General features: G+C 43.4%; 1 protein-coding gene and 1 long non-coding RNA gene across 10 annotated transcripts in view; one reads left to right on the top strand and one right to left on the bottom strand.

The window, feature by feature from the left end:
- The window catches only part of ikzf1 (IKAROS family zinc finger 1 (Ikaros)), a 118,840-nt gene extending 110,341 nt beyond the window's left edge, over positions 1–8,499 (bottom strand). The window contains exons 1-2 of one of the 9 annotated variants that reach the window (XM_038797725.1): positions 8,281–8,499; positions 6,015–6,068 (exon numbers count right to left, since the gene is read on the bottom strand). In XM_038797725.1, coding sequence (XP_038653653.1) covers positions 6,015–6,054 — 40 coding nt within the window. In that variant the 5' untranslated portion in view covers positions 6,055–6,068; positions 8,281–8,499. Of the gene's footprint in view, positions 1–6,005; positions 6,069–7,567; positions 8,170–8,280 lie in introns of those variants that run through there. The other 8 variants (XM_038797723.1, XM_038797729.1, XM_038797728.1 and 5 more) reach the window with 8 other exon arrangements.
- LOC119966286 lies at positions 3,848–5,924 on the top strand. Its single transcript, XR_005460718.1, has 3 exons — positions 3,848–4,107; positions 4,310–4,480; positions 4,622–5,924. It is a non-coding gene; the product is annotated as an uncharacterized LOC119966286 (long non-coding RNA).
- Positions 8,500–12,093: the final 3,594 nt, after the last annotated feature.

Below are 12,093 nucleotides of genomic sequence, written 5' to 3'. Positions count from 1 at the left end.
TTGGAAGATCCCAAGGAGAAATGTGCTTCAGTGTTGGATCGGAAGAAACTTTGTGCGCCACAGTTATTGTCCAGCATTGCCACTGCTCGGAGAATTGAGGCCAATCTTTTTAAACTGTCTTATTTTATTAATGGCTTGTGCAGTTTATCACAGCCAAAATTGATTTTAGCCACGAGGCATAAGTGATAGTTATACAACAGTATCAATGTGTGGTGAAAACATTGCGTGTGACCCAGGGACGCCGCCATCTTCCCCTTCGCAAGCCACGTGCGGCCGAGGGCGCCGCCATCTTCCTCATCGCAAGCCATGTGCGGGCCCATGGCGCCGTCATCTTTGATACCGCCCACCATGTGCGGCCCATGGGCGCCGCCATATTCGGCGCCATTTAGGAGGGCACCTCAGGACCCCTGCTCGTCCGGCCATTCATTGCCTACCGCTACCTCCGCCACCGCTGACCAGCCCGGGGCCTCCCAGCACCTTCCGCAGCTCACCTCTATCACCCTGAGTCAGTCTCGGCCCCGCAACCTCGCGACCGCGGTGAAGATCAATGGGCACGAGATGACCTGCCTCTTTGACTCCGGGAGGACAGAGAGCTTCATCCACCCCACTATGGTAAGGCGCTGCTGCCTCACGGTACACCCCATCACCCAGAAAATCTCCCTGGCCTTCGGATCCCATTCCGTTGAAATCCGGTGGTACTGTATCGTGACCCTCATCTTCCAAGGCATAGAGTTCAGCAACTACCGGCTCTACGTCCTGCCCCACCTCTGCACTGCCCTGTTACTCCGCCTGGATTTTCAGTGCCATCTCCAAAGCCTGACTTTAAAATTTGGCAGACCCCTACCCCTCCTCACCGTCGGCAGCCTCACGACCCTTCAGGTCAATCCACCTTCCCTGTTTGCGAACCTCACCCCAGACTGCAAACCCGTCACGACTAGGAGCAGATGGTCCAGTGCCCAGGACAGGACCTTCATCAGGTCGAAGGTCGAACGGCTTCTGCGGGAGGGGGTCATTGAGGCCAGCAACAGCCCCTGGAGAGCTCAGGTAGTGGTAGTGAAGACTGGGGAGAAGCAAAGGATGGTCATTCACTACAGTCAGACCATCAATCAGTACATGCAGCTCGACGCGTACTCCCTCCCATGCATATCTGACATGGTCAATCAGATTGCTCAGTATCGAGTCTTTTCCACAGTGGACTTGAAGTCCGCCTACCACCAGCTCCCCATCCGCCCGGAGGAGCGCCAATACACTGCGTTCAAAGCAGATGGCCGCCTCTATCACTTCCTTAGGGTTCCTTTCGGCGTCACTAACGGGGTCTCGGTCTTCCAGCGAGAAATGGACCTCCCCTTTCATGTGGAGAGCGATGCATCGGACGTAGCTCTGGCCGCCACCCTCAACCAGTCGGGCAGGCTCATGGTCTTCTTTCCCCGCAACCTCCGTGCCTCTGAAATTCGGCACTCCTCTGTTGAAATGGAGGCCCAAGCTATTGTGGAAGCTATGCGACATTGGAGGCATCACCTGGCCGGCAGGAGATTCACTCTCCTCACTGACCAATGGACGGTTGCCTTTATATTTAATAATACACAGCAGGGCAAGATGCAAAATGACAAGATCTTGAGGTGGAGGATCGAGCTCTCCACCTATAATTATGAGATCTTGTATCGCCCGGGAAGCTCAACGAGCCCCCTGATGCCCTATCCCGCGGTACATGTGCCAGCGCACAAGTGGACCGACTCCAGGCTCTCCACTATGACCTCTGCCACCCGGGGTCATCCGGTTCTTCCATTTTATCAAGGCCCGCAACCTGCCCTACTCCATTGAGGAGGTCAGGACCATCACCAGAGACTGCCAAGTCTGCGCAGAGTGCAAGCCGCACTTCTACCGGCCAGATAGAGCGCACCTGGTGAAGGCCTCCCGCCCCTTTGAACGCCTCAGCGTGGTCTTCAAAGGGCCCCTCCCCTCAACTGACCACAGCACGTACTTCCTGAACGTGATTGATGAGTACTCCCGGTTTCCTTTAGCCATCCCATGCCCCGATATGACTTCTGCCACGGTTATCAAAGCCCTGAAACAGTATCTTCACTCTGTTCGGTTTCCCCACCTATATCCACAGCGATCGGGGATCCTCTTTCATGAGCGATGAGCTGCGTCAGTTCCTGCTCAGCAAGGGCTTCGCCTCGAGCAAGACGACCAGCTACAACCCCAGGGGAAACGGGCAGGTGGAGGGGGAGAACGGGACAGTCTGGAAGGCCGTCCTGCTGGCCTTGCGGTCTAAAAATCTCCCGGTCTCCCGCTGGAAGTAGGTCCGCCCCGATGCGCTCCACTCCATCCGATCGCTCCTCTGTACTGCGACTAATGAGACCCCTCACGAATGTGTGTTTGCCTTCTGCAGGAAGTCCACCTCCTGGGTCTCACTCCTAATATGGCTGCCAATCCCTGGACCCGTCCTCCTCCGGAAGCATGTGTGGACCGATAAGTCAGACCCTTGGTTGAAAAAGCCCACCTCTTACATGCCAACCCGCTGTACGCCTACGTGGCACACCCCAATGGGCGCCAGGACACAGTCTCCCTCCGGGATGCTGGGTCCCCCCCACGACCCCCGACCTGATACCATTCCTCCCCCCGGTTGCCTCATTCACCCCTGCGCCACTCACCCTCCCTCCAACGAACATCACGGCAGCCCCAACCCCAGCAGGATCCGTCATCCCACTCATTCCAGTCAGGAGTGACGAAGAAGAGGACAACACGCTCCCGGAGTCGCAGGTGGCCAAGTTGGTGCACCCATCACCACCAGGACTGAGGCGATCGCAAAGGAGTGTCAAGGCCCCCGACAGACTTAATTTGTATTGTTTCCACCACCCCCCTAAGACTCTTTTTTTAAACAGGAGGTGAATATGGTGGACACCACTCGTGGTATATTATATGTATTATGGCACTGCCCGTATATTAGAGGTACAATGGTAAATCCATGCCTGCTGGCTCTGCCCAGCAGGCGGCGTATAAAAGTGTGTGCTCTCCGGCACTGCAGCCATTCTGGTTCCAGCTACAGGAGGCACAACATCTTGTTCAATAAATCCTTGTTTGTTCCACCATTCTAGTGGTTTCTTGTGGTAATTGATGGTGCATCACAATGTATCCAAAATTCAAAGCAGAACGACAAAAGCAATGGCGATTTAAAAGAAATCTTCATTCTACAGGTGTAGTTCAGAAAATGTGGATAAATATTTACTGGTAACTTTCCTTCCTTAACAGTGGAAATATCTTGGCCCCTGTCTGCTTACATTTCTGGAAATTATAGTATTTCATTTCTGTAAAGTTAGGTTTTAAAAAAAAGTATTTAGTGTATGGTTCCTTTAGAACTGTACCCAGCAGAAAATATATGTTGCATATATTGTGATATAAAAATCTACACTTTGAAGCATATTTTCCTTTCCCTGGATCAATCTATTATCCAAGCTGCATTTCAAATGCAATGCAACTAAAGATACTGCAGCAATAGGCTGCTTTTTTCTGTGACACTAACTTTAAAATAATGCTCGCCGTTATTTATGTGTAAGGTAGGCGGCAACTTCCAATACGTACATAAAATCAAAATACTGCGGATTCTGGAAATCTGAAATAAAAACAGAAACGGTTGGAAAAACCCAGCAGGTCTGACAGCACCTGTAGATAAATTGAGTTAACGTTTCGAGTCCACCATGACTCTTCTTCAAAAGATGTGCAGTTGAACACAAATCCCGAAAGTTGTTAATGAAGACACTCTACTGCTCTGGAAGATCTGCAAAAATGTCACCTTGACATCTCACTCTGATTCTAGCGTATTAAACGGCATATGCTTCCTGTACTGATGCTGAAGATACAGGCTAAACTCACCACAAAAGGCTCAGGCCCGTTCCTTTCAATCTAAGGGGCTGGTTTAGCACAGTCGTCTAAACAGCTGGCTTGTAATGCAGAACAAGGCCAGCAACGTGGGTTCAATTCCCGTCCCGGCCTCCCTGAACAGGTGCCAGAATGTGGTGACTTGGGGCATTTCACAGTAACTTCATTGAAGCCTACTTGTGACAATAAGCGATTATTTATTGTTATAAGTACCTTTTCAACAATGTGGTAAGTCTTAATTTTAGTCAAACAACCTTCCTGACACTGAAACGTTGTCCTGTGTGAATTGTCCTTCCGACAATTTTGTATTATACTTGAGAAACTTTTTTATTAAATTTGTTTTTAACTTTACCTGTCTTTTCCTTCTTGCGCTATTAATCCAATTTTTAAAACCTAACCTTTTCCCTTCTATACCTGATTGCTGGTTTAGACTCTGCGCTGCTCATTATTCCTCTATCTGATTGATGAAGAAGACACAAAGGGCAGCAAGTCATTGTCTTGTTGACAGCAACATGCTTTGCAAAATCCCATAGGAGCTCGACGTACAAGTGGAAGTCAAATAAACAGTAGATACTGAACAATGGTCAAGAGAAATACTCAGGTATTTTGCCCTTAGGAGAATCAAGGCTATCAGCCAAGTTTAATAGTCTAGCCTTCAATAAGTACAAGCTGATGTTCTGTTTGTTAAAAAATTGACTTATTTTAAATTCATAATTTGATCTTGTTTCATTTTTCCTTCCAGTCATCTACTTCTAGAATGAGGAAGCAGATCAGAAACATTTCAGTGATGTTCCAGAATAAAGGACAGTTTTCAAAGTTCACCCCAGTGAAAGATTGCATCATTGGAATGAAACTTGCGAAATGTTGTTCCTGCAAACTGCATGGGATCAAGGGGCAGCGGATCTTGAAAAGGACCTGGAGCAGTAAAAGGGTGCCTTTTTCAAAGGACATGGACAGGGAGATGAGCAGCTGGCAGCAAGATCTGGACTAGAAGATAAGCAGCTGCTGGGAGGAACCTGGATTTAGCAGAATAACTGATGCATGGGAAGTGTGACACGCTTTTGAACAGCAATTACAGCTAGTTGCATTATAAGCCTTCTAGCTAGTTATGCACTTTTTCTTTTAAAATTAGCGAGTTGTAACAAGTGAGTAAGTTAGAAGGGCCTGTTCTGTGCTGTACTGTTCTAGTTGTTTGTAATTTTGTCCGATATTTCAATATTTTACCATAACAGCTGCAAATGACAGTTTAACATTCGCAAATTAAGTTTGTGATACTTGTGTGGGAAAATATATTTGTGTGGGAGGATGTGTGTCTGAAGACTTTAGTACAAAAGCAGCCCAATGGCTATTGTGGAATAGAGTTGCAGATCGTGTGGTCTGCTTATGAGGGAGGATGTGTGAAACTAATAATTGCACTAAATGTCTCACATTCACACCGCGTCTGTGCAAAAGGTTGCCGAGAAATAAGCCTTAACCAGCAGGGACTAAATAGGTAATATTCCATTGCGCATGATTGAACAAAGTTTATTAACTGAGTATACTTAAAGTTTAATGACTTTCATATAATTTCTTGACCAAATTCAGCACGAGTGCTAAATAACACCAACTTCGAATTTTGCACATGAAAATCACTAGGAAATATGTACCTTTGTTGTTTGCTAATTTTTCTTATTATGAAAGTAGAAATAAAACAAAGTAAAGCTGGATTGAAATGTAGAAATAAAAAGGAGGAATTATGTTGTGTTCTATTTCTTGCAGTCAATTCCAGCAGCCATTCCCTCAAGTTCCTCAATCCATCATGTACCATTTTGGTCTTGATTACTAACATGAATATCTTTTCAATAAACTTCACTCTTTGATTTATACTTTGAATAGAAGCTACTCAGGTTTTATTGTGGACACAAAAAGTGTTATCTCAAAACAAAAGTTTTCTACGAGCATGTATAATCTCTATCCTTAATATATCAGTTCACGCGGGTTCATCAGGCATGTGTGTTCTAATGTAAAGTTTGTACGATCAACTTCCTATAATACAGCACACATTTAAAAAATCTGCAGCAAGCGTGCTTTAATGTAAAAAAGAGAGCTCTCTAAGAATATGACGTAAATACATAAATGCTATTTACCTGTCTCACCTGACAGCTGGGGAATGTCCTGTGCCTCTTCAGTTTCCATATTCTGCTTGTGCTCTATAGTGTTTGGGGGGGGAAAGGAATAATGTAGCAAGTTACATGGATGGATGATAATGAAACTGCTTACTATTCCAACTCAGTATCTGCTATAGAAAAATGTGCCCTTCTTCCTTCAGTTCCAAATACTCTTGAAAAAAGAACTATACATTACTGTCTGACAAGGAGACCCTGATCTTTCACAAATTACAAAGATTTATAGAAATTTCATTACAGGCAGAGGTTGACGAAATTTGTTATTTATTGTTAATTTCCCACTCTATAATAACCCAAAAATGCAAACTGACTGCAACAAAATTAAGCAGAAAATTAAATGGCCCTGGGTCATTGTATGTGAAGAGAAGCACAGAATTCATTCTCTGGTTGATCTATAGTTATGTTCTCTCTAATTTACTGAGCATGCATCGATGAACCTTGAGTCAGCTTTGTGACACTTGTACAATCAGCAATCAAAAATGAAGCAATTTACAGAAGAATGTCTCATTTACCCAAGCAGGACTGCATATTTGAGCAGCACAGCTCTGCCTCGATTAATAATGAATACACCTCATATAGCAGCAGATGGGCAGAACAGCAGCTTTGTACTCTGTCCCCCACTTCAAGAAGTCGCAGTAACCAATTCCTTCAGTTAGCTCCTACATAGGGAGAAGTGAATCTCCCTAAAATAGCGAAACAAGCCCAGGAGAGAAAGGGAACCCATGCCTTCCTGTTTTACTGACAGATGGCTCCACAGATTTGGAACGAATGGTGGGAAGCTGCTACTCTTTTGCTGTAACACTTTATGTTCTAAAACACTGGTTTTGAAGCAACTGCAAACACCAGGGAGTAGACGGTTGAGGTTTTATGGGGCACAATTTTTTTTTTACAGTTTTTGCTGGGATTGCAGATTGCCAGTGATTGGTCTCTGGCAGTGTCTGTGAAAATTTGGTGCACTTTAATATTCAACAATAGGAAACTAGAACTTGCAAAACCAGCAATTTAATTAATTATGAAGATCACCAAATAACAATTTTAAGGTCCAGCATTACAAATTTCATTGGTAGTTGCTAACACAAAATGGCAAAGTATTTATAAAAATGTTAAAACAAATTAATATGTCCAAATCCTCAAATGACAAATATTTCTACATTACTGCCTCCCCACCCCCCAAAATGTTCTGTATGTACAAAATGATTTTATGCAAATATCTGAATACTAATTTGGCTAATAGCAAGCCTTGAAAATAAATGAGTTCCTCCTACAGCACTGCCCTGTACTGTCCAATTACAAAATGACTAATATAACAGAAAATGTTCAATTTTCAAATTCTAGGTAGGAATGAAATAATCCGAGCATCTTCTTTCATTGGAGCATTTGTCCAATTTGTCTGAAAATCTGTACCACGGACACGTGCCCACAAATTGTTATAAGTCGCAGTTTATTTAAATGAGCAAAGTTCTCGATACCACAGCTACAAACAGAAGTTGTTCTAAACGACTTCCCCAAATATTTCAACTAACCTTCCTCATTCTCTCGAACATGCATCTGAGAGGTTCTAATGGGGGGAAAAACACCTCCAAACTAATCGCCACAATTAGGTTTTTAGAAACTTTTGAGTGGTGGAAAGCGCCCGAGAGAGAAGTGTGCCACTTGTAATATGCAAATTCCTCGACCAGAGCCAGAATGCGAAAAAGCTGACAAATCAGCTTCAGAACAAAATTAATAAATGGTTTTGCCACGCAATGTTCTTTGCTACAAAATTATTTTCGAGCGCTATAGCCAGAGTATTCTCGCAGTTGCCACTAAACTACAGAAACAACTGCAGCTTCTCAATAATTTTTGACAAGTCGCATTAATGTGCTGTGGGTTTCTGCAGCGTCGCAGAATGATAATCACAATGCACTCAAAAAACTTTGGATATAAACTATATTTCTTGCTAAATATGGGTAGAGGCATATTCCGATTTTTGCAGATGAGCCCCCGAAATCAACTGGGTCACACAGTGAACTTCAGGCAGTAATGGCAGGAACACACTGCTGCCGAGGTAACAGGTGCCTCCTCCAAACTGAAAGGCTTAAACACTTATGATTTGACTTTCCATATTTTTTTTCTTCGCTCTGACAATCCCACACCAGTGCAAGTCCCGATTGAGTAAGTGTGTGTGTGCCGGCTGCACGCTATTAAACGACGTTAAGAAGCAAGTTGCACCAGTTGGATGGCAGTTCTTTCCTACCTGTATCCCTCCTCGCTGGCGGTAGACACAGCCCGGCAGTTCCTGCTCCATGTGCAGGCTATACTTGGACTCCCTGCGGTTGTACATCTCTCCCCGCTCGACTTCCTCCTTCCAATGCGCCGGCCGTGCGCACACACCCTCGTGCTGGGATTGGTGGAAAAGCCCAGGGCTTAGCTCAGCTCGCTGAAAGCTAAATGCCCTGTGTGCTGAGTGGTGGCACCGAGTGTCAGGGAGCTTTTGCTGCACCGTACTGACTGTGCTGAATTGCAGCAAGGGATGGGAGCACGACATGTTCCTGTACATGCTCATGTGGGGTGGTGGTGGGGTGGGGGTGAAGGCAGCAAGTAATATGTAAAGTGTGGAGTACACACATTCCAAGAATGAGGAACACCACAGGTTTGCAGTGGCGGACTGGCCAGGGTGTCAGCTTGCCCAATGGCAAGTGGGCCCCTGGTGAAGTGGGCCCCCTATATCAAATAAAAATGCAATAAAGAAACAAACACAGACAACTGTTTTAGTAATAAAAAGGAATAAGAAAAAAAAGAGAACAGGACACAAATAAGCAGTGCATGAAAAGGAACGAAGCAGGGGTGGTAGTGGAAGGATGTGGAATAGGGGGGGGGGGGTCGGGCATAATTAAGGAAATTCCATGTTTTCAGCAAGAGTGTGTGAATTTAAAGATAAAGTTACAATTCGTGATTTGAGATGGTCGGCAACTTCAAAGGATATCAAGCAGTAGCCTTGGTTCAGCCGGTGCATCGGTCCGGGGCCCGGAGAACCAAGAAGGGGCCTGTGAATCTCTGAAGGGCCCTCCCTTAAAAATTATAATTAATTAGATAAATAAATCTTCAACTTCTTTCCTGAGATTTGTATTCTAACTTAATAAAATATAATTGTTTTTAAAAAGAGCAATACCAAATAAAAATGCAATAAAGAAACAAACAAATAATCACTCAGTGTATGAAGGAACGAAGCAGTGTTAAACGGATGTGAAAAGGAGTGGAGGGTGGGGGGGGGGGGGGGGGGGGCTGGTTCACCCGGGTCGGACATAGTTGGAAATCCACGTTTTCAGCAAGTGTGTGAATTATTTTTTTTTTTATAAATTTAGATTACCCAATTATTTTTTCCAATTAAGGGGAAATTTAGCATGGCCAATCCACCTACTCTGCACATTTTTGGGTTGTGGGGGCGAAACCCGCGCAGACACGGGGAGAATGTGCAAACTCCACACGGACAGTGACCCAGAGCCGGGATCGAACCTGGGACCTCAGCGCCGTGAGGCGGTTGTGCTAACCACTAGGCCACCGCGCTGCCCTAAGTGTGTGAATTTAAAGATAAAGTTACAGTTCGTGATTTGAGATAGTCGGCAACTTGAAAGGATATCAAGCAGTACATAGGGTCGTGAGGTCACCGAAAAGGAGAAGCGATACCTTTGACCGTGAATCATGAGGTCAAAGATATTGAAGTGATAAGCCATGATCGGTAAACTCAAAGGGTTGCGACTTGTAACACTACACTGGTATCAAACTGGACATGTTAACTTTGGTCGTGGGACCATTCTTAATGTCTTACTATAGTCGGACCAAACTTCTAAGTTTCAACAGTTGTCTCAGTTGCTTGCTGGTGTGAACACTGGACAGTGGATTGTCTCCTCTTCTGAAGCTGCATAGGCCACAGTAGTATTGACTAATGAACATAGCCTATTGAAGTGTAAGTAAGTTATTTTATATTTTTTATCAAGTAGGGGTTTATCTGGCGTTCCTTCAAGTTATTCTTGCAATCATCAATATTCATTTTTCCCAATGTGGGCTATTTTTAATTAAGTTTTTATTTCAGGAATATTACCCCTACCAGCATGGAAAAGAATAAGCATAAATCTAGGTCACTAAAACGCAAAGAACAAAAAGAAGCAGAAAGAAAGGAATCAGCCAAGCGATGCAGGCCTATTACAGAGTTTATAATACCACAAGCACAATCCACATCAATATCCAGTTCTGCAACAAATAATCAAGACACAAGAAACAATGCTCATGGTGATGATGCAATGACATGCGAGTTACAAGAACAGAGAAGAGCTACTTTGAATGTAGAGACAAATACAAGTGCATCCATTACTAATCAACCCAGGCCCAATATTTCTTCTGGCTTCCTTGTTCCGGTATCTGTACTGCCTGTAGTTGCACCATCTGAACACATAGTTTCAACTAGTGACAGGGAATCAGATATTTCTTCAAGCATAAATGACTTGGTTTCTGAAGCACATCTTGTAAATGAACCTATGCAAGAAAATGAAAGATCAATTACTGGAATCTTCCAATATCCATCACGAGCAAAGCTAAAACAGTTTTTTGCTGAACATCCACTTCAGCCACTTGATGATCTACCATTTGATGCTCGTTTGTATGAGAGGAAAATTATGAATGACTCAGTCCCAAGAAAATGGCTAACATATAACAAAGAAAATAGATGCTTATATTGTTCATACTGCTTAGCCTTTGAGTTTCCCAACACTTGTAATCCATCACCCTTTGTACGTGGTTTTAGTGACTACAGCCGTATTAGCCAGAGCTTGACTTTACATGAATCGACAACAACACATGTCAGAAATGCTCAGCAATATATCAGTGTGGTTAATGATGGTACTTTAGATACATTTTTTGCAGCATCACTAATTAAAAGGAAAGAAGAAGTATTGAAGCAGAGAAGTATTGTCATGAGGATTATAGACATCATAAAGATGTTAGGCAAGCAAGCACTTCCTTTTCGAGGTCACAGAAATGAATCGGCCTACACTCTAGATAATGATATTCTGAATCATGGAAATTTTTTAGCTACAGTGCAGTTGATGGCAAAATATGACCCCATTATGGCAGCTCACGTTTCTGCAGTGCAAAACAAGTCTAAACAAAGAATCAAACAATTAGAGCAACAAGGAAAGGCTCAAAGTAAAGGCCGTGGTGGACTTGTTACATACCTGAGTAAAACAACTATAAACATGTTAATCACAATTATGAAGAATATGATACAAGAAAGAATTAGTCATGAAGTTTCTCAAGCAATATATTATTCTATTCAGGTTGATTCAACACAAGATAATTCATCCATCGATCAGTTTAGCATTATTATTCGGTATGTGCTTAAAGGTATTATCTGTGAGCGACTACTTTCAGTTGTGCCAAGTAATGATGGTACAGGACAGGGACTTTTTGATCTATTGATTGAAACATTACAGCATCTTAAAATTGTTAATCTGATAGCACAGATGGCGCTGCAAGCTACCATGGCCAGTATAATGGTTTACAAAGTAAAATTGCTGATGTGGCTGATCAACATGTTTATATATGGTGCTATGCCCATGTCTTGAATTTGGTGATAACTGAAACAACAAAATGTTGTGTGCCTGCAGTTTCTTTTTACAATTTGCTCCAGAATATAGCAACTTTTGTGAAAGCATCATACAAGAGAATGGCTGTATGGATAGAAGTTGTTGGAAAACATCTAGGACAAGAAAAAATTAAACGATTAAAGCGAATTGGTGAGACCAGATGGTCAGGAAAATCCAATGCAGCAACAACTATATTTGGACGTTTTGATGATGCCGCTGCCAGTACTTTCGTAAATCTATTGACATGCTTATCAATGATACAAGATTCAGAAAAGTTTGATGCAAAAACAAAATATGAAGCAAATGTTTTACTTCAAAGTCTTCTAAAGTTTGAAACCATATTGACAGCATTTACTTACTTGTATATATTTGAAACTACAACCGCGTTATCAAGTTATCTACAGACAAGTGGTTTAGATATGTTTACT

Source organism: Scyliorhinus canicula, chromosome 5, assembly GCF_902713615.1.
Source record: "Scyliorhinus canicula chromosome 5, sScyCan1.1, whole genome shotgun sequence".
NCBI classification, from domain to species: domain Eukaryota; kingdom Metazoa; phylum Chordata; class Chondrichthyes; order Carcharhiniformes; family Scyliorhinidae; genus Scyliorhinus; species Scyliorhinus canicula.
This window is presented reverse-complemented; position numbering and strand designations above follow the sequence as displayed.